The following is a 21,778-nucleotide window of genomic DNA, read 5'->3' as shown; positions in this document are numbered from 1 at the left end:
GTGAGACAGAGAAGCCAGAAGGTAAGAGTTGGGGAAATACAGAGGCAGCGAGAAAAGGAAACTCTTCACACTTCTCTCTCTCTCTCTTTTTTAAGATTTTACTTTATTTATTTTTATTAGAAAGTCAGGTATATAGAGAGCAGGAGAGACAGAGAGACAGAGAGGAAGATCTTCCATCTGTTGATTCACAATGGCTGGAGCTGCGCCAATAGAAAACCAGGAAAGAGCCCAGAGCCTCTTCTAGCTCCCAAACGGGTGCAGGGTCCCAAGGCTTTCAGACGTCATAGACTGTTTTCCCAGGCCACAAGCAGGGAGCTAGATGGGAAGCGGGACCACCAGGATTAGAACTTGCACCCATATGGGATCCTGAAGCATGCAAGGCAAGGACTTTAGCCGCTAGGCAACCGCGCTCGGCCCAGGAAGATCAACTTTCATAGAATGTTGCTGAGTTTGACTGATGCTGGAAGGTAAGAAAAAACAAGTCCTGAGCCCTGGAGAGTTGAGGCTTCCGGGCCTGAGAGCGAGGAGCTGCCTGGAATCCTAGCCACTGTGTGACTTCAGGGTCTCAGGCATCAAGAGCCCTGACAGCCTCTGACTGTCTCACCACACCCATCCCCCCTGCCTGCCAAAGGCTGCCAGCCAAGGCTGCCAGCCAAAATATGAAAGTCACTCTTGTCTGTTTTTTTTTTTAATTATTTTTATTAAGAGCAAACCTGGACTTTTTTCTTAATATCATTTGAATTTGAATGGGATGTTACAATGGCCCTAAGGGGGTATCATACCCACTTCACAGATGGGGAAATAAGGTAATCAGCAAGTGGCAGAGCAGGAACTGGAATCCAAGTCAAAGCGAACGCACTGTTTGCCTATCTTCCTCACATCATTTTGCTTTCTCTGTTTCCTCAAGAATACTCAGATTGCAGCTTGATTTGCAAGCTGTCTAGTTTCACCTGCCCTTTCAGTCCTTCCCCCTTTTCAGCTATACATCCCGACACACTGTAGCAGGGACTGACAATGTTTGTGTGTGCAGTCCCCCAAAGGGACACCTGGGGTCATTCTGAGTGATGTCATGTTGCTGTGGAAATACTCACCACCCCCAAACCAACTTCCATAGGCTGTGGCAGAGCTGCCTCCAGGGTAACCAAGGCCTGAGGATGGCTGGTGTGATGCAGAGGGTGACAGCCACCGAAAGCTTGCTTCCTAAGATCCCAGAGGACCTGGAAATAGGGACTCCACCCCCACAAGCATGTGCTTTCCCAGGAGGCCTGCTGTGGCTCTGGAATAGGAGGCAAGGAGGACAGACCCTGACAGTGCAGGTTGGAGAAGGTAGGGTGCCTCCAAGGAATGCGGCTTTTAGGCCTTGCACAAACATGAAGAGGGAGCATGCCTTAAGAAGCCAAATGTAGAAAGTAGAGTGTGCTAAGGAGTTCAGAAGCTATTGATGTGTGAGCGTCAGAGGCTAATGAGGTGCTGGGGTTTTTGCTGTACAAGTGTTGGTACTTCTAGGATGCACTGATGAAGGCTGGGTGGAACTGATCTCTCTGAACAAATGCAGGCTGCAGGATAACTGTTATGTGCGGTCTGCAGGTAGCAAAGAGATTTAGAGACAGAACACAGGAATCATTTAGACTAGCTCAGGAGCATAGAATTGTCCAATGGTGTGACCGTGGCTGGACGGATAGAGATGTAGGGAATTATTGTACCCTGAAGCCAGGAGATCCCTGTCTGCCCAAGCCAAAGTTCCCGGTGGCACTGGCTAGAGGGGCAGTGTCTGCTTAGTTACCCTGGAACTGGGAAACCAGTCAACAAGGAACGAGTCCTAAAATCCTGCCCCCCAAAACAAACAAACAAACAAACAAACAAAACCCAGCACCCTCGCACAAGTTGAGTAGTTTCCTTCCTTGGCTTAGCTTCACATCTCTGTAACAGACCCACGAATCAAATGACTAGAGTAGCCCCTTCAAGGCTTCCATTTCCCTATCTGTGACCTCCACATATCCTGGGCTGGTTGCCCTGGGTTACTCACGTTGGCACTTATATCTACATCTGTTAAAGTTGGCCTTCTCAGGGGATCCATGGGCTCTGCCCTCACTGCGGTATCCCACCATTGGCCCTTGGTATTTGACTATCTACAACAGTGACACAAGCAAATGCTTCTCCATTTTTCTGAATGCCAAAGGTGACCATCCTATGGAGATGTAGGGAGAGTGAAGATTCCAGAAAATTCTTCGTACACAACATCCCTGGAAGGGCTTCACCATTTGGCGAGATGTTGGGTTGGACTAAGTGGTATGTCTGGGAAGGGGGAAAAAAAGATAATTTATTTGTCATTCTTGTAGTTAATTGGTGGAGGGCGACTGCTAAAGCTTTGCCTTGCACTTTAACCTGTGTGTGCACAAGACTTAGGCCAGTGTCTCCTCCAAGCCCAGCACCCAGTAGAGGTCTGTGGTGTTATAGCCGGTGGCTTTGGTTCTCTTGCAGGAATGTATGCAAGCCGCAGTGTGGTGTGCAGGCTGTACGCATATAGGGACCAGGGGGACAGGTGGAAGAAGCCACAGGAGGGTTATGGGAGAGAGGACACACTATCCCCAGATTGCCACTGGTCTTGTTGTGCAATAAGAACAAGAAGTGTTTTACAGGGCTGAGAATAGCTAGACGGAAACAGACTTCAACTCAAAGCAAAGTTTCCTAAGGCAAGCCGACCACAGACGAAATAAACAGCCTAAGAAGTTAGTAAATTTCCCCTCCCTCAGAGATAAAAAGAGAATTTATATTTGATGAGGGCTTTGGCAATGAATTATATGGTTGCCATAACTCACATCCTTTACTTCTCATAATAACGGATCAGATGAGTGGGGTTAACAGAAACTAAACAAACTGCCTAGGGTCACACAGCAACTGGGGGGTGAGGTTACTGAACACCACAAAACCCATGTTTTTTCCACATCAACATGTCCCGGGCCCAGTGGGCAGGGCTATTGGCTGAGGGCCCTTGTGGTTGCCCTTGAGCTCTTTCCCAGTCTTGAGAAGTTCAAATTCTAAGTAAGTCAAGCAAAAAGAGGAGGAATCAGATAAAAGAGGAAGATTTTATTCCTGCACCTGGGTTAGTAGAGTCATGTGGGGCAATGTGTTTAGTTCATTTAATCTGTACAAAATCTCTCCTTTGACTCTCCCATGGTTAAAAGCAGTATTGTGTTTGGTTTATTTTTAAAAATCTGCTTAACTTTAGAGAGTGTGAACAAACTCTCAACTGGTGGCTCCTTCCTGTAGTTGCTGGGGCTGGGCCAGACTGAAACCAAGAGCCTCGGTCTTGGCTAGCTCTTAGGTGACAAGGACCCTGCTATTGAGCCATTACTGGCTGCCTCCAAAGAGGCACACTGACAGGAAGCTGCTGCCTGTGACACTGCTATCCTCAATGAGCTGTTGCACTTGCAGCCCAGGTCCCTGCTAATGCACCTGGGCAAGCAGCAGCAGATACCCCTGTGCTTTGGTCCCTGCATCCATATGGGAGATCCGAACAGCACTCTAGACTCCTGACTTCAGCCTGGCCCAATCTCGACAGTCGTGGCGATTTGGGGGACTGAAGCAGTGGATGCAAGCTTTCTCTCTCTCTGCCTTTCAAGTAAATAAAATAAACAGGGTGCTACTTATCCCCAAAAGGCATGCTCCTTTGACCAAAAAGAGTATTTTTTAAATAAGTACAAGTCCGTTGGATTGGTGATTTGAGGTAGTTCTGCCCTGAAAGGTTGCCATGGTCACAGAATTAGTGAATCCTGCACCTTTTTTTCCCTGGGAGAGAGACACACCCCTGCTCTCCTCTGCCACCCCATGTCCCCATGAGCTTCTCATTACAAACTCTAAAGAGCTGGTGAGTGTGTGACTTGGTTTCCCATGTGTTTCGGTTGGCAGTCCCACGGCTCAGTACAGTTGATTGCTTCAGGACCAGTGAACCTGCTCTCTACAGCACCGGAACTCCAGCCTACCTGGAGGCTGACCCAGCCTGCCAATTCCTCCACCAGGTGTAGCACAGCCTACTGGGACTTAGGGAAGCTAGAGGGCGCTGCAGCATCTTGTGCCAGTCCATTACACACACCAGAAGCAACTACAGAAGTCCAGAAATGTGCAATCTATGACACTGCATCTGCGAAGATGGGGGGTGGGGGTAGGAGGAAGGGGAGAAGGACATTGCTGACAGTAAGAACCAAACACAAAAGGCTGAGTCCGGTCTTCCTTGCTGGGACTGAGTGTGTCACGTGATTCAAGTTCTTGGCACTCTACAAGAGTGCCACTGGTATTGATATTGAAGTTACTTGTCAAGTGCAGAGAGCAGGACAGTTCTCAAACGCAAACTCACAAATGAAGTTCCATTGTGTGAGTAAAGCTGCTGCCTATAATGCCTTGAGAACTGACTGCTCCACTTCCAATCCAGCTCTATGCAAATAGATTGGAAAAGTAGTGAAAGGTGGTCCAAATGCTTGGGTCCCTGCTATAAAAATGGGCCACCCGGAAGAAGTTCCTGGCTTCAGACTGTACTACCCCAGCCATTGCGGCCATTCAGGGAGTGAACCAGCAAATGGAACTCTCTTTCTCTCTCTCTTTTTCTCTCTCTCTTTTTCTCTATCCCTCTCTAACTCTGCTTTGCAAATAAATATAAAGGAAATCTTACAAACAAACAAACAAACAAAAACCAAGCACTCAAAATTATGTTAGTGCCAACACTGGATTCCTACTTGTGAAGGATTTTATATTTAATAAATAAACAATCCAGTTCTGTTTCCTTCTTCCTAGGTATTAACCAGGTGACCAAGTCAGTGAACGAGATGGCAGCACTGTCCTGTGATTATAACATTTCTGTTAGTGAACTGGTGAATATGAGGATTTACTGGCAAAAGGACCAACAGATGGTACTGAGCATCATCTCTGAGCAAGTGGAAGTGTGGCCTGAGTACAAGAACCGGACCTTCCCCGACATCATCAACAACCTGTCCCTCGTGATCCTGGCACTACGCCTGTCAGACAAGGGCACCTACACCTGTGTTGTTCAGAAGAGTGAGAATGGGGTTTTTGAAGTGGTTCACCTGACTTCAGTGACGTTACTGATCAGAGGTAGGTGACAATCTGATTTAACCTAGACTGACACATATTTTTTTTCAGGCTTGGATAGAAAACAAAATTTTTTCATGTTAATTTTTAGCTTTTAACTGATTTAATATAATTCATAGATATAATTCTAAGACTATGATGATATTCCCTCCCACCCTCCTTCCTTCACCCTTTCTTTCTTGTTTAGTTTTTGAGATAACATTTTAAATTTACATTATAGTAGAAAGGCTTAAAACTTCACCAAATAAGAAGTTTAACAAGCAAAAAGTAAAATAATCCTAGTTTAGAGGGAATAGAGACCATGGCTATAGACAACAACTGAATGAGGAAATAACCATGTCATCCACAGTCAATGTTAAAGCAATCACAGTCCGTTCTTAACCACTGGCTTAACAAAGGTATAAAACAAAGTTTCACACAACTTTATTTGTAGCAATAATGATACACACAGGCATTTCTTTCTTTTCTTTTTTAAATGTTAACTCCCCCATATGAAGAATATATAGCAATTGCCTTTCTGCTTCCAGCTTGTTTCATTCAACATGATGTCCTCCAATTGCATCCATTTTGCTGTAGATGGTAGGTTTTCATTTTTTTTTATAGCTGAACAGTATTTCATTATGTACATAAGCTACATTTCCTGTATCCATTCATCTGATGGTGGACACTCTGGTTGATTCCAAATCGTGGTGATCATGAACAGTGCTGCAGTAAACAACGTGGCATAGGCATCTTTTGGATACAACATGCTCATGTCTTCTATGTGTCTACCCAGTAGTGCGATTGCTGGCTCCTAGGGAAATGCTACTTCTAGTTTTCTATACATTGGTGCCCTAATTTACATTCCTAGCAACAGTGTATAAGCGCTCCCCTTTCCATATCCTTGCCAGCATCTATTACTCGTTTCAGATTTTCCAAGACTGACAAATGTGTATTGATTTAGGTGGAAATATTACCAAAGTGGGATGTATGTCGTTTCATTTCTTAGGATCAATTCTCTAATTTTACAAAATACTGTGATTTCTGAAGGTGTCCTAGATATGCTTATTCAAGTGCTTTGAATCCTCCTGGGACACTGCAAGATCCCCAAGTGTCTTCTGATTCACAAGAGGACTTTTTGTTTCATGTGTCTGAACTATGAACTGCGCTTCACAATATGCATATGTGCCCATGAACGTATGTTGCAATGGTAAAAGAGTAATGCGGGCGTAAATATTTTTCAGTAGTATTTAAATGTCTATTATTATGGTCATTTCACTATTCTTTTTCAAAATATCATTTCCTTTTTGCATACTTGCAACTTTCCTCTAAAAGTCACTCCTGCAAAGTTAGGTTTCAGAAAATTGGATGCATAATTTATGACTACCATTGGGAAGAAAACAAGGTGCTAAGTCAAAGCCCTGTTTATACATCTGCTGTGAGGGCAAGCACTCACTCTGGGCAGGGAGGAGCCTCTCCTGAGTCACACGGGGCTGTGGGACACCCACCGACAGAGCCTGAACCTTGGCTGAGAAAGCACAGCTCTGGGCCAGTCCCTAGAACTTGAAATGCAAACATTTCTTCTTCTTCCTGAGCATTGAGACTTCAGTGAAAAACAAACCTCCTACTTAATCAAATGTCATGGTCAGCCTTGGTAATAGATAATAACTTCAGCAGACCCTTGGGGAAGCCCTCACTGTTCCTTGAGCCTTAGCTATGAATCTTTCCCTGGAACCTGCGGCTCACAGCTTATGGAGATAGGCTAAAGTTGCGAGAAACTTCCTGAAAATCTCACTCTATATTCCCAACTCAAGGCTAGGGCTGATGATTGTACGGCTGTGATTTGAGAGGTACTAGGAGGCCCACCCCTCGTAAAATGTTTACCTATACTGAATTCTGAAATCCTTCTTATGGCCATTCCTGTTAGCGTCAGCATCTTCCTGTATAAGAGGCTTTTTAAAAATGAAGGAGGGGACAGCACTGCAGCATATGTTAGCCCATATTAAGTACTTACAGAAAGTGCACAGTCCCCAAACACAAGACCTAGACAGAGAAGTGGAAGAGAAGAGGTAAGTCTTCATACAAAGAGAAGAAAACTCAAAACAGAGAAGATGGAACATTTCAAGGTGACCTTAGTGGTAGAACACACAGGAGATCAAAGACAGCTAAGGGAACACAGAAGCTGTGCAGGGTCCGCAGGGGGAAGAAAGGGAATCAGAGATTAAAAGGGAGAACTCGTCTGCTTAATTTTACCCAGATTCGGGCTGAATTTTCCAGTTAAGTCAGTTAAACCCCATCTCCCACAATAAGGTGCTAGGGTTCCCCTGGGTTCGGCCGGTTCAGCTGCAATAGGTGTGGAGTTGGGTCTGAGACTCTGAGCTGCTAACAACTCCCAGGCCCACAGTTTGAGAAGCCAGGAGTCAAGGTAGAATTGGTCAGAATGACTGTCTTAGTCCATTTTTCATTGCTAGTAACATGACATCACAGACTGGCTAAGTTACAAGGAAAACAGATTTATTTTGACTCACGGTTCTAGCCCATACTCAAGGGTCCACATCTGGTAATGGCCTTCTTATTGGCAGAGCCCAGGGTGGCACAAGGCATCACATGGCAAGAGGGCAACTGAGCCATACTGACTTCTATGGCCAATCTCCTCTTGAGAGAACTCATTGACCCATGAGTTGCATGAGTGGATATTTATTCAGGGTTTGGGGCCCAGCATAAGCAGATGCGGATTTTGGCAGGTCAGAGGACAGTGTGGAGCTGTTTGTGGGTTTCTATCTCCTTTACTCACTCTAGCAGTGAGCAATGTACCAGGAACAGTCACTTGCCCCAATGGTGGTGAAGCCACAGGAAATATCTACCTTTATGTCCATAGTGGCAGTTGGACACACACACACACAGGCTTGTATACACATCATATTCACAAGCAGCCATATCTAACCATGCCCTGCATTGCTTCTATGAGCTTACATACAATACTAGTCAATACTAGTGCCGAACCAAACCATCAAATAACAGACTTGTGGGCAGCTAGCCAGGCAGGTGGACCTGTCACTTACCCTGACACTGGTTACCACAGAGGCACAGCAAATATGGGAGCTCAGGGGTGAGAGGGTGTGGGCAAATGGCGTAAGAACTTGATGTCACTTTCTCAAGTTCCTCTCTTTAACAAGGCTTAATTCATTAATGAGGTGGAGCCCTTTACCCCTAAATTTTCCATCTCTACACACTGTAAAGCAGGGTTAAACTTCAGTAGGAGTGCCGGGGGGAATGAAACATCTTTGAATCACAGCAGTAACCCACTCTCTGTTGTTGGGATTGAGGGGTTTTTGAGACACAAAGTTTCTGGTGCTAAAATAAGGAAGTCTCAGGAAAACCAGTAAAAATTGATGACACTACTTTTGTTAACATTGCAGAATGCAGAGTTGGCATTTAGATGTCATGGTTAAGATGCCCACATCCCACACAGCCAGCATTTGAGCCCTAGTTCTGCTCCCGGTCCCAGCTGCCTGCTAATGTGTATCATGGAAGGCAGCAGGCTCTGGTTTGAATCAATGCATCCCTCCCCACCACATGAGGTAGCAGGATCCTGGCCTCAGCCTGGTGTTGGGGGCATTTGGGGAATGAGCCAGAAGAGTGTTCTTTCTCTCTGCCTTTCAAAAGAAATAAATGAACTTTTAAATTGAAATTATAAAATTATAATAAAATATCAGCATAGAAACATGCAAGCAGTCTTCAAAAAGTTTATGGAAAATAAGTGCTATGAATAAACTATGTGTGAACTTTAAATTGTCTTTGCACCAAAATAAACTTTCCATTCCATTTTATATAAACTTTTTGAAGTACCCTCATATGAAAACCTCTGTTAGCAGACTATTTGAAAACTTGCTATACTAGTTAACAGGTTAGATTAAACGTGCTTTTACTTTTTAAAAAAACTTTTCTCTTTTCCTTTTCTCATCAGATGCTCAACCCCTCCCCATTAAGTTTGGTGAAAACTAGAGCTAACTGACTCAAAGTGAGATGCAAAAGTCATTCTTTGATGGCTTATGGTGTTGCAAGGCCATAGGAGCAGCAACCCTAAGCAAGTCACACACAAAAGGGATAGGAGACAAAACTGAGGCTTGTCTAAAACCATGCAGATCTGGAAAGCATGATTTATAATGCAGCCCTGATATTAACGCATTCCCGTAGTTTATTACACAGTAAAGTACAGAGCTGAACATGAGTAATAATTTCCTTTTCTTCTTAAAGATTTTTTTAAATCAGAAAAGCAGATTTACAAAGAGAAGGAGAGAGAAAGATCTTCCGTTTGCTGGTTCACTCCCCAAGTGGCCTCATCAGCTAGAGTTGAGCTGACCTAAAGCCAGGAGCCTCGAGCTTCCTCTGGGTCTCCCACATGGGTGCAGCATCCCAAGGCTTTGGGCTGTCCTCGACTGCTTTCCCAGGTCACAAACAGGGAGCTGGATGGGAAGTAGAACATTCAGGCATTTTGGAATGCCAGCTCTTGAGGGCAGAGGGTAAGCCTGTTGGGCCATGGTACCAGAACAAAAGGAAGTGTTTTCGATGTTAGGTTCAAGGGTAATAATTTTTTTTTAAAGATTTTTATTATTATTGTATTATTATTGTAGGCGAGACAGAGAGGAAGATCTTCCATCCGATGTTTCACTCCCCAAGTGAGCCGCAACGGGCCGGTACGCGCCAATCCGATGCCGGCACCAGGAACCCCTTCCAGGTCTCCCACGTGGATGCAGGGTCCCAAAGCTTTGGGCCGTCCTCGACTGCTTTCCCAGGCCACAAGCAGGGAGCTGGATGGGAAGTGGAGCTGCCGGGATTAGAACCAGCGCCCATATGGGATCCCAGGGCGTCCAAGGCGAGGACTTTAGCCGCTAGGCCACACCACCGGGCCCTCAAGGGTAATAATTTAATCTTAAGGATAAATTAATGAGTAAGAAATAATAATGGTGGGCCCTGCATGGTAGCCTAATTGCTAAAGTCCTCACATTGCATGCCTGGGATCCCATATAGGAAGATCTTGCATCTGCTGATTCATTTCCCAAGCAGCCGCAATGGCTGAAAATGAGCCAATGTGAAGTCATGAGTCAGGATCTTCTTCCAGGTCTCCCATGTGGATGCAAAGTCCCAAGGCTTTGGGCCATCCTCGCCTTGACTGCTTTCCCAGGCCTTAAGCAGAGAGCTGGATGGAAACTGGGGCTGCCAGGACACAAACCGGTGGCCACCATTTTGGCATTTGTTTTCGCTCACTTTGAAAGGTGCAAAGGAGAGATGAGGGAGAAAGAGAGAAGAGGGTAAGAAAGAGAGAGATTTTCCATTCTCTGGTTCACTTCCCGTGTGCCCACAAGAGCTGCGTACACCTCCCATACGAGGAAGGAAGGGAACAAAGGGCAGAGCATGACGCACAGCTCTGGACCCAGGAAAGCTGGACTTCAGATGCACGCTGTGCCATGGAGCAGCTGTTCTTTCACAAACCCTCAGCGGGATTATTTCTGACATGAAAACTGTGGGTGAGTCTCGGGGCTCAGAGGGTTCAGCTGCAGCTCGGACGCCTTCACCCCATGTTGAAGTGCACACTGGAACTGCAGCTGCTCTAATTCAGCTCCTCTTTAACATGCCCAGGGAGCAGCAGGTGAGGGCCAAGGACTTGGTTCCTGACCACACACTTAGAACACAATCGGGTTCCTGGCTCCTGGCTTCAGCCTGTCCCAGCACTAGCTATTGCAAACACTCGGGGAGTAACCAGAAAGGACAAGTTTTCTCTCTCTTTCTGCCTCACCCCCATCACTTTGCCTTTCAAATAAATAAATAAATAAATAAATCTTTTTTTTAAAGATGACTATTATATTGGGTTAAATTGTATGAAATTACTAATATATTGGCCTGTTTTCTTTTTGGTCTACAACCTACCTTCCAGGAACGTTAAAAAGACAAAATAAAGTAATGTCCAGATCTAACGGACACAAGCCCAAAGCTAACAAACATAAGCCCAGTAAACAGTTTTTTATATTTCTCTTGCCTCTCTCAATTGCAGGTACTATGTCAACATTCACTTCCTTAAACCTATTTCTTCCTTCTCTAACAAATGCCCTCTTATCACCATCAAAGTGGCAGAGGGGGCTAGTGTTGTGGCATGGTGGGTTATGCCACTATCTGTGATAGTGACATCTCACATGGATGCTCATTTAAGTCCTGGCTGCTCCACTTCCAATCAAGTTTCCTGCTAATGTGCCTGGAAAAGCGATGGAAGATGGCTTAACTACTTGGGCTTCTACACCCTTGTGGAAGACCTGGATAAAAATCCTTGGTTCCTGGTTTCAGGCTGGCCCAGACCTGGCTGCTGCAGCCATGTGGGGAGTGAACCAGCAAATTGAAGCATTCTCTGTCTGTGTAATTCTGCTTTTCAAATAAATAAATCTTCCTTTTCAAGTGGCAGAGAATTGAAAAAAGGAATTCAAACTCAAGTTACTACAAGGATTACACATAATTATTAATGATTGATGGGAAGTTGCATGTATCCCATTTTATGATTCTCATAAAAGCTAAACAATTTGTTTAAAAAATATGCTCACACATGGCATATAACAGCATGCTTGTTCTTTCTTCAGCTGACTTTCCCAGTCCTAGCATAGTTGACGTTGGAGATCCAGTCCCTAACATCAAAAGGATAAGATGCTCGGCCTCTGGAGGTTTTCCAGAGCCTCACCTCTCCTGGTGGGAAGATGGAGAATTAAGTGCTGTCAACACCACCGTTTCCCAAGATTTGGACACCACTCTCTACACGATTAGTAGTGACCTGGAATTCAATGTAACGAAAAACCACAGCATCATGTGTCTCATCAAGTACGGAGACTCCAGGGTGTCCCAGACCTTCACATGGCACAAACGTAAGCAGCCTCATCCTGGGAAGGTTCTATCGCATCCAATTTGAGAAGAAAATAACCCAGTCAGCTCTAATTTAAGAATCAGGCATCTTGACTTTGATAGTATGTTAGATATGCAAATGAAGCTGGATATTGTGACTTGTAAAGGAATGATAATATTACTAGACTAATTTTATTTTCTTTTAGGGAAGATCCTAACATTCAGAATCCTATAACTGCTAACTCTCAGGTAACCATAGTGGGAAGTTACAGTGGAATTGTCTAAATGTGTCCTGCTTCACCATTGCCCTCGGGGCTCTTGCACTTTCACTTAGCGGAACCGACTGCCACGTTCCCAAGTGTCCGATTATTGTCTTTTGTAGGTAGGCACGACTTATTTAAAAACTACCAGCTCATTCAGAGCCGAGCCTGGTAAGGAAGGTGAACACAAACTCCTTGAGGACCAGGCCTGAAAAAGAGGTCATTTTTGAGCAAATACTTTATGCTATAGGAAGCAAAGTTGCAGAATTGCCTTTTCTCTAAAGGGGAGATCATCTGAAAAACAGGAGAACAGTGGGTTTCTATAAGCAAATGCATGACAAACTCATATATTACTGCAAAAGAACTCAGATGCTTAAAACAGATGTCTAACACGTGTGGCCAATTATACAAAACCCTTGGCTCTACTCCCAAGATCGGCTTTGTGACTGCATGGGAAGAAACGTGCCCTCGCACCTGGCAGCCTGTGGCATGCAAGGTTGTAGCACAGCATGTAATATCCAGTTGCATCATGTATTACATCTACCTCTGACTGTTACTTGTAATTAAGGAGATAGGTTAATTCTAGTGTATGATTTACTCCCAGTCTTTCAGTCTGAAGGAGGTTTCTTTTACTATTTCCCTCAAAAGGTAATGAGATAAAATTTCCTGAGAAAAAGTTCAAATGTAAACCAAATTTTGACATGAGTCAGTAGCTACTTCAAACTCATCTCTCTCAATCATTTTTTATGCATTCTAAAATAAATAGGAAAATGGGGTTTCTGCCATGTAGTAAAGACGATTTATTAATGCAGAGTTTATTTGTGCTTTATAGGTATATCTTTAGTAAATCAATTTTAGCTTATTCTGACTAAAAGTAGGGTGTAATAAGAGAGAAATCAGCAATCGTTGCTTGATCGTATTTTACTTTAGACCTTCTTATAATTGGAATATGAATAAATGGGACTCTAGGAAAAGAGCTGGTAAAATTTTTCTGGAAAGAGTCAGATAGTAAATATTTTAGACTTTGCAGTCAGTTTCTGCTGCAACAAAGGAGGCATGGACAAGACATAAAGAATGACAAGGATGTGTTCCAACCTGGGGTGCTTACCAAAACCAGTGGGAAGCTAGTGTGTGCTGTTTGGCAATATATAGGTTTTTTGCGGTCGGAGAGCTGTAGAGTAAAAATAATCAGATCTCATACAGTGGATGACAGACCCCATTTAGAGTACGAGTCATACGCCCATAAAGCATCAGTGTGGTCAAGGCCTGCATGCAGAAACACACACACATGAGGTGTGTAACAGTAGCTGCAAATGTTACAAGGCTGTGAGTAAAGCTGTGCTGTGTAAATATACAACCTGGAAAAAAAACAAAAAACAAAAAACACCCAAATTAGTTAAAGAGATTGAATGTGTGATTCTTTTAGTGTGGACCTGTTCAATGTGTTCTCCGTAAGTGAGAGAAAATAGACCAGAGAGTGTCTCTCATGCTGTCTGAGGACCTGTGTGTGCAGGTGTCCTCACATTCTTTGCGCCTTGGATTTGGTGGCGTGATACCCCACTTCCAATAGGCATCAGGACAGGGCTGATTTGCTGCTACTGGATCTGCCTCCTTTCCCTCACATGCAGTCATCCCCTCCCTAGGCTGAATGAAGCTTATGAATGGGTGTGGAGTAGCCTCACAAAGCAAGGTAGGTGTGAGCCAGAGCTGGTGATCCTTCTACAGGACCACAGGAAGGGCATCTGGGTTATCCGTTCTGATGTGTAAAAGCCAGCCCTGTAATCACTTGCCGCCATTCAATCTGATGTTTCAGAATTTAAAAGGGGGGGGGGGGGGAGGGAAAAGGAAGGAAAAAAACCACAACACTTTTCTTCCTCTTTAAGCGGTGGGTGCACTGTAATGCAAATGGCATTTAGAATGCTTGCTGTGGTAGCAGTATCAGATCCTATCACATCTGAGCTGAAGAGGCTAGTTTGGAGGGTTAAGATGGGAAATCAGAAAAGTCTGAATGCAGATAGTTGTTGCAAGATATTTGGAAAAGAGGCACCAATTACGGAGATTTTTCGAAATGTAGAATAGAAACATCTTGAAATGTACTGATCACAATGAGATACCTCACTTTTATTTGGATAATAGTTGATGTCACTAGTCACTGAAATGGAGGAATGCAGGTGGCAGGAGTGTTTTGGAAGAATACTGTTTCATGTTCATCAGGTGGAGGTGCTGGTACCCAACCATCTGGTTGGCCATTGGAGTTACAAATCGGGAGCTCAGAAATAGGACATCCAAGTGTAGAAATCATGGCATTTCGGGCCTTGGATGTGGGAGGACTGGAGTCAGCGAGAGAAGAATGGGGCCCCCAGACAGAGCCACGGGGACAGTTAAAGGACAAGAAGAACCTACTGAGACAACAAACCCAAACAAAATTAAAAAAAAAATGAGTGCAGCAAGCAGCAAGGGACAGGTTTCAACTGGGACACAGGTTTGTAAATGTTCATGCTTATTTGTAAGCCACACCAGAGAATCAGAGGAGAAAGAGCTGCTGGCAGTCCATTCGATTTCTGTCCCTTCCCTTTCCCAATGGTGTTGCTAACTGGTCCTCAAAGGAGTTGAGAAATACTTAGTTTATCTGCTGCTCCTGATAAGCAGGAATGGTGGAAGTACCACATAAGCTAACATCTTCCTCCCAACCAGGTCCTTTGCTGCATTCCCCCCACCCCCCGGCACCGACACACACTTTTTTTTTTAAAGACTTATTTATTTTTATTACAAAGTCAGATATACAGAGAGGAGAGACAGGAAAATCTTCCGTCCGATGATTCACTCCCCAAGTGAGCTGCAACGGCTGGTGCCGTGCCGATCTGAAGCCAGCAGCCAGGAACTTCCTCCAGGTCTCCCACAATGGAGTGTCCCAAACCATTGGGCCGTCCTCAACTGCTTTCCCAGGCCACAAGCAGGGAGCTGGATGGGAAGTGGAGCTGCCGGGATTAGAACCGGCGCCCATATGGGATCCCGGGGCGTTCAAGGCGAGGACTTTAGCCACTAGGCCACGCCGCCGGGCCCCACACATACTTTTTGTGTGTGGAATTGGAACAGTGGCTCAGAGCTGATCTGCAGAGCTCTCTTCCAAGATGCTCCCACTCAATGTGAGCCACATCCACTCTTCTCTTCTCACATGGCCTTTTTGTTTTAAATCCCTCTAGAAACTGTAAGACTTTGTGGTTTTCTTAGAAGTGTATCTGAAAATGATTGAAAAATGGCCCTCTACCTTTTGGCAGCTACCAGAGAGAGAGAGAGAACATGCCAAGAGAAAGGTAGAAAGCATGACAGCTAGACAATGGAAAATAAGGTACATCTAAGCCATGCCATCAAACACTAGTAATAATTCATAGTAATTAATATCTGCTAGGAGATATGAAGACAAGATCAGTTTTTAAATATCTCCTTAGAATATCTTTCTTTTTTTTTTAAGATTTATTTATTTTTATTGGAAAGGCAGATATACAGAGAAGGAGGAGCCAGAGAGGAAGATCTTCCTTCTGATGGTTCACTCCCCAAACGGCTGCAATGGCCGGAGCTGAGCCAATCTGAAGTTAGGAGCCAGGAGCCTCTTCTGGGTCTCCCACGTGGTGCAGGGTCCCAAGGCTTTGGGCTGTCCTTGACTGCCTTCCCAGGCCACAGCCAGGGAGCTGAATGGGAAGTGGAACAGCCAGAATAGGAATCAGCGCCCATATGGGATCCTGGCACGTTCAAGGCGAGGACTTTAGCCACTAGGCTATTATGCTGGGCCCTAGAATATCTTTCTTATGCCATCCTAACTCAGTAAATGCACAAGTTTGAATTGTCTTTTTCATATTCAATATCTGACAGCTGACTATAAATTAACCAGAAGGATGTGTCTGACTAAGGAATATGGAAGAAAAGTGCTAGCAGCTGTGTATTGAGGAGCTGACTGGGCAGAGAATCGCATTTGGAAGAGGCAGAGAGTGGAAATCAAGCAGCTGACTTCTTTCTTTGCCCTCCACAGCCAAGCCAGAGCCGCCTATTCATGAGTATCCATTGTGGGCCATTGTCCTGGGAAGCATGGTTTTCATTGCTGCAGTAATCATTTTCCTGATCTACAGTAAGTACTGACATGTGAACATCACCTCACTTCCTAGAAGGCCAAACTCTTATCAGTGTGCGCCAGCACCTCGCTGAGATTTAAGCCTCTTCTCGTATTTGTAGCAACACTAAGGAAACCTTAGTGTCTTCATGACTTGTGCCAGCAAGTGCAGTTCATTTGCTAGACAACCATTTCTTAGATATCTACCGTGTGGCTGGTTCCCTGTTGGGCACTGGTGTTACAAAGACAAGAAGTCAATATTCTCGGGACACCGTCTCATTTAGCTCTTCATTTTCCCTTTGTATTTGCTTGGGAACACTGAGGCAAAGAACACCTCATTCTAGGGTGGGACGGGGGTTCTGATGGGCTCAGGAACATTTCTAGCACAGCCTACCAGCCTTACTGCTCCAGTTCATGGTTTCCTATCTCCAGCACTGTTCCTATTGACATTTGGGGCCAGCCAAGTCTTTGCTTCGCAGTGCTGTCCTGTGTATTTTAGGATATTAAAATTTTCCCTAGAGTGTACTGTCACTAGCACTTGACCCCAATTGTGATCACCAAAAATGTCTCCAGACATTGTCAAATAGTGTGTGTGTGTGTGTGTGTGTGTGTGTGTGTGTGTGTGTGTGTGTTAGGGGTGGGGGCAGAGGTTTGAACACTCACTGGGTTGAGAAACACTGTCCGGATGTAAGCCACTCTGAAGGCTTGCTGAAACACACAGGCACAATTTGACAGGAACTCATCAATCACTCTTTTTGTCTATGCTTGTCTCCAAGGACTAGTTCCAAGGCGGGAAAGAACAAGAAAGAATGAGGAAACCGGGGAAACACAAAGGCTGCCCCACATCTACATAGGAGCTGCACAAGCCTCAGGCTGAGCCAAACAGCTGAAGGTAACCCTTGGAGCTCCACTCCACAAATGCAGGTTACATGGGATGCTGTGAACATGAAGCTGAACCTCCTTTCTTCTCAGTACCAAACTCAGGGTCTTCCCTGCTACCCCACCTTCTCAACCTCCGGCACTCCTCTGCTTTCTCCCCCACATAACTTGCTTACACAACCTTAGCTTTGGCTGTGTCATTCTGCCTTCTACCATGTTCCCCTCACATCAGCCAGCTCAATGCCTTCCCTTCTTTGTAAAGCACTGAAGTAGTATCCTGCCAGCTCCTTCTCACCATTGCCCTGTGTCTCTCAGGTCTAATGGATACAGATTGGGGGCAGTTTGTAGTAACACAGTAACTGTCATTGGTTTCTTGGCCTGTTAACTGACAGGCTTATCCTAGAGAGGCAAAGTCATGAAAAGTCACTCTGGCACATCATTTTACTAAACACCTGGCAGAGACACCAGTGCCTATAGTAAAATCATAACTTCTCACTGATATCCTTAGTCCAACATCCTCAGTTCTATCCATTGTTCTTCAGGTGGCATTGTTTCTAGATGCCTCATTTGACCACAATAGAAGCCAGTGAAAGGCGTCCAAAGCTTTGGACTTAATTATTTCTTGGATCTGGATACAGCATTTACTTGGGCAGCACTCATGCTGTTAACTCAGATTTCTGTTCTAAAGTTCCCAAGCGTGCTCATGGAAGTGAAGCATTGGATGTTGCAATCTAAGGACTGAAGATAGTTACAGCCTCCAGGAATATCTTAGCGTTGATTTATTATAAGATTAGGGTAACCCCAGCATAAGAAATGAGAATCTATAGACCTGTCTTTAAAAATAAATGGAGGGGGTCCCAGTGCAGTGGCCTAGTGGCAAAAGTCCTCCTCTTGAGCATGCCGGGATCCCATATGAGCACCAGTTCTAATCCCAGCAGCCCTGCTTCCCATCCAGCTCCCTGTTTGTGGCCTGGGAAAGCAGTCGAGGATGGCCCAAAGCCTTGGGACCCTGCACACACAAGGGAGACCTGGAAGAAGCTCCTGGCTCCTGGCTTTGGATCAGCTCAGCTCCAGCCATTGCGGCTCACTTGGGGAGTGAATCATCAGATGGAAGATCTTCCTGTCTCTTTTCCTCTCTTTATCTCGCTTTCCAATAAAAACAAATAAATATTTTTAAAAAAATAAATGGAGGGACCTGGTGCAATGGCTAAATCCTCACCTTGCAAGCACCATGATCTCATGTGGATATCCGTCCATGTTCCAACTGCTCCGCTTCCCATTCAGCTCCTTGCTTATGGCCCAGGTAAGCAGGAGGATGGTCCAAACTTTGGGACCCTGCACCTAGGTGGGAGTCCCAGAAGAGGCTTCTGGCTCCTGATTAGCTCAGCTTCAGCTGTTGCAGCCATTTGTGGAATGCGCCGGTGGATGGAAGATCTGTATTTCCTTCTCTCCATAAATCTCATCTACCTTTCCAGTAAAAATAATCTTTTGGGAAAAAAAAGGGGGGATGGTGCTACGGTGTAGCAGGTAAAGCCACTCCAGGTGAACTGACTTGCTTTCCGGTTGTTCCGCTTCCTTTGCAGCTTCCTGCAGTAGAAGATGCCTCAGTCTTTGGGCTCCTGCCACTCATGTCAGACCCAGCTGAGGCTCCTGGCTTAAGCCTGGCCCAGTCCCAGCTGTTGGGGCCACCTAGGAAAGTCAATCTGTGAACAGAAGCTTGCTCTTTCAGTGTCTCTTTCAAATAAATCTTTTTTCTGAAAAAAAGGAAAATGAAATATAGCACCTGAGTTTTATATAACAGCCTATTGTCTTGCAAAAGTAGTATTTCATCTGAGTCGTCAAAAATAATTCTTGGGCCCGGCGTGGTAGCCTAGTGGCTAAAGTCCTTGCATGCGCCAAGATCCCCTATGGGCACTGGTTCTAGTCCCGGCTGCCCCACTTCCCATTCAGCTCCCTGCCTGTGGCCTGGGAAAGCAGTAGAAGACAGCCCACAGCCTTGGGACGCTGCACCGTGTGGGAGACCCAGAAGAGGCTCCTGACTCCTAGCTTCAAATAGGCTTAGGTTCTGTATATCTGCCTTTCCAATAAAAGCCAATAAATCTTTAGAAAGAAAAACAATTCTTCTTATGAGCAAGTTCTATCTACATTTAGCGGCTGGGAAATCTGGGGCTCCCGGTGTTTGAATGATGTGCCTGAGGTTGTATGTTTAAGTAGCAAAAATAACTCAAACTGAACATCAAGTTCTGTTCATCAGTATGTGTTCTGAAGTCTTCCCCAACACAGAGTCCCAATTTCCTACCTTGTTTCATTTCAGCTTACTGTTCACTCCTCCGGGTGTTATTCCTCAAGTTGTGCAATTATCTAGGATTTCCCCTCTATCTTAAAGTCTCTGATCATCTACTCCAACTTCACAATGAAGCCGTGAATATAGTATTCTGTGCCAAGTCTCTTGTAGCTCTTTTGTGCAGTTCAAGCAGGTGCACCACTGGACTTGTGTACGGCACGTCACATACACCCTGGGTCTTTCACAGGCATTGTATCATTTACCAGACTGTAGACTTACTGAGGAGAGTTTTCTTCTCTGTTGGCCACACACACAGAAGACTATGATGATCAGGAGCAGTTGGACTTCTGGGCATTAGCTGGTGCTCAATTATTTGCCTGATGCACACTTTATGTAGTAAAAAATCACCAGACCAGTTCTAACTTTTTACCCAACACAGCTCCCCCTTCATATCCTTTAGTTATCAAGATAAATGCCTACTGAGTTACCCACAATGGGAATATCTTTTGACCCTGAGATAAAGTTTAAAAATTTAAAGTTTTTATTCATTTGTTTCCTCAGGTCCCACCTCCATGTGCAACTGACCTCTTCCAAGGACTTCATCAGATGGCCAAGACTGCTGCCTTGTCCCTCATGGAGCTTTCCTTCAGAGACTCTGTAGAAAAGTGTCCAGAGGAATACTGTGAGCACAGAAGTAGCTCTGGCGACCCTGAACATGGGACTAAGAAACAAAAGGATTCTTTAGACCCAGCAGGGGAAGTTAGAGGATACTTGGTCTCAGTAATGACAAGGACGCTGTGACTCAGGGAGGGGAATGGAACTGTCGCGGTCAGAGCTCCCTGCTCTGGTGCTCTTTCATCTGTTTGACCCTAGGACAGAAAGAGTGCTTTGTACGCACATATATACATGTCAGCGAAGTGCATCTCCAAATAGGGTCCATGCACAACCAGGCCTGATTTCCTGATGCAAGGCCAGAGAAAGATTTAATGTTTTTTTTTTTTAACAGTTGAATGCAACCTTCAGGAAAACATTTTGATATCTATCTCTAAATGAGGATAGTGGAAGTATCACTGGCCTCACTGTGTTCTCTGTTGTTCTCCCACTTCCCAACCAAGTTCAGGATCAAGTAGGACTCTCCATACAGAATTTTCTTGGACATATAAGATAAATATCCTCTCATACCTGAGTAACAGGTTGGAGAATAGTCTGAAAATGTACAATCTACTGGTTCATATTGGACTGATACTCTCTTTAAATGGCTTTATGCTAGTTTTGACCTCACTTGTAAAATATTTATGAAAAAGTTCTCATTTAAAATGAGGTTTTTTTTTTTTTAAACTGCATATGTACTAAGCAGTAAGCTACCTTCAGAGAAAATGACTAAAGGATAAAAATGTACTGAGTGCTCCCTCAGATCCCGCAAGTTGCTTTTCCTCCTTCCTAGTTCTGGATGCTTGACATCAGCAGACAAAGGAGTAGTCATCTGTGATGACTGCTTCTGTTACTCTAGACTCCTCTTTCTCTGAAAATGCCTTTCGTGACCCAACATACCATCCATGGACCCAACTCAAATTGGGGAAATCACATGTCATCTGAAATTTTGGAACTGTACAGCAAGAGCTGACGGAGTTTCCCAACTGTGGCTGAGCTGAAAATGTTTAATTTTGGTAGCTAACAACAGACCAGATGCTACTACATAACATCAGAAACACAGCAACACTTTTTCAACGGGTGCTCTCAAAACTAGATCTCTGAAGGAAATAAAGGGAGTAGACTGACAAGGACTTCAGAGCAAAGACACAAGAACAGAACAGAAAACTGCTTAATAGTTAGACTTGATGAGACCTCAAAAACATAAATTAGGATCAACTGAGGGAACTGTAATATCAAATAAATTATATTAAGTTATTACATTTGATAAAGGTGTTTTTCAATTATACCTTACCTTTATTAATATGTTTGTGACATGAATAAAATTATTTCTAAAAACATCTCTCCAGTTTTATAATTTGCGGTGGAAAGATTTCACTTCTATGTGAATGTGAATACAAAACTGAATGGATTGTGATTTTTGCCAGCGATTTGTGAATGGTCTGCTTGAGCAAACAGGCCTGTGAAATGTGGTGGTAACACATGTAAATCACGGAGCCAGTCCACTGTGCAGAGGCTCAGACCTTTGTAACCGCTGTTTATTATCACCCAGTGCTCAGTGCCAACCGCCTTACATGGCATGTTTCATTTAATACGCATTCTGAAGCACACACTACTTTTTTTGGTCTGCCCCTG

The 21,778-nt window shown here is 44.6% G+C and overlaps 1 protein-coding gene across 2 annotated transcripts in view; it reads left to right on the top strand.

Moving 5' to 3' along the window:
* CD80 (CD80 molecule) overlaps positions 1–21,483 on the top strand; it is a 29,911-nt gene extending 8,428 nt beyond the window's left edge. For both annotated transcript variants that reach the window (XM_058661945.1, XM_058661944.1), the window contains exons 3-7: positions 4,789–5,106; positions 11,709–11,987; positions 16,252–16,347; positions 17,106–17,221; positions 20,054–21,483. In XM_058661945.1, coding sequence (XP_058517928.1) covers positions 4,789–5,106; positions 11,709–11,987; positions 16,252–16,347; positions 17,106–17,206 — 794 coding nt within the window. In that variant the 3' untranslated portion in view covers positions 17,207–17,221; positions 20,054–21,483. The remainder of the gene's footprint in view (positions 1–4,788; positions 5,107–11,708; positions 11,988–16,251; positions 16,348–17,105; positions 17,222–20,053) is intronic.
* The last annotated feature ends 295 nt before the right edge of the window (positions 21,484–21,778 follow it).

The sequence above is a fragment of the Ochotona princeps genome, chromosome 3, assembly GCF_030435755.1.
Source record: "Ochotona princeps isolate mOchPri1 chromosome 3, mOchPri1.hap1, whole genome shotgun sequence".
NCBI classification, from domain to species: domain Eukaryota; kingdom Metazoa; phylum Chordata; class Mammalia; order Lagomorpha; family Ochotonidae; genus Ochotona; species Ochotona princeps.
This window is presented reverse-complemented; position numbering and strand designations above follow the sequence as displayed.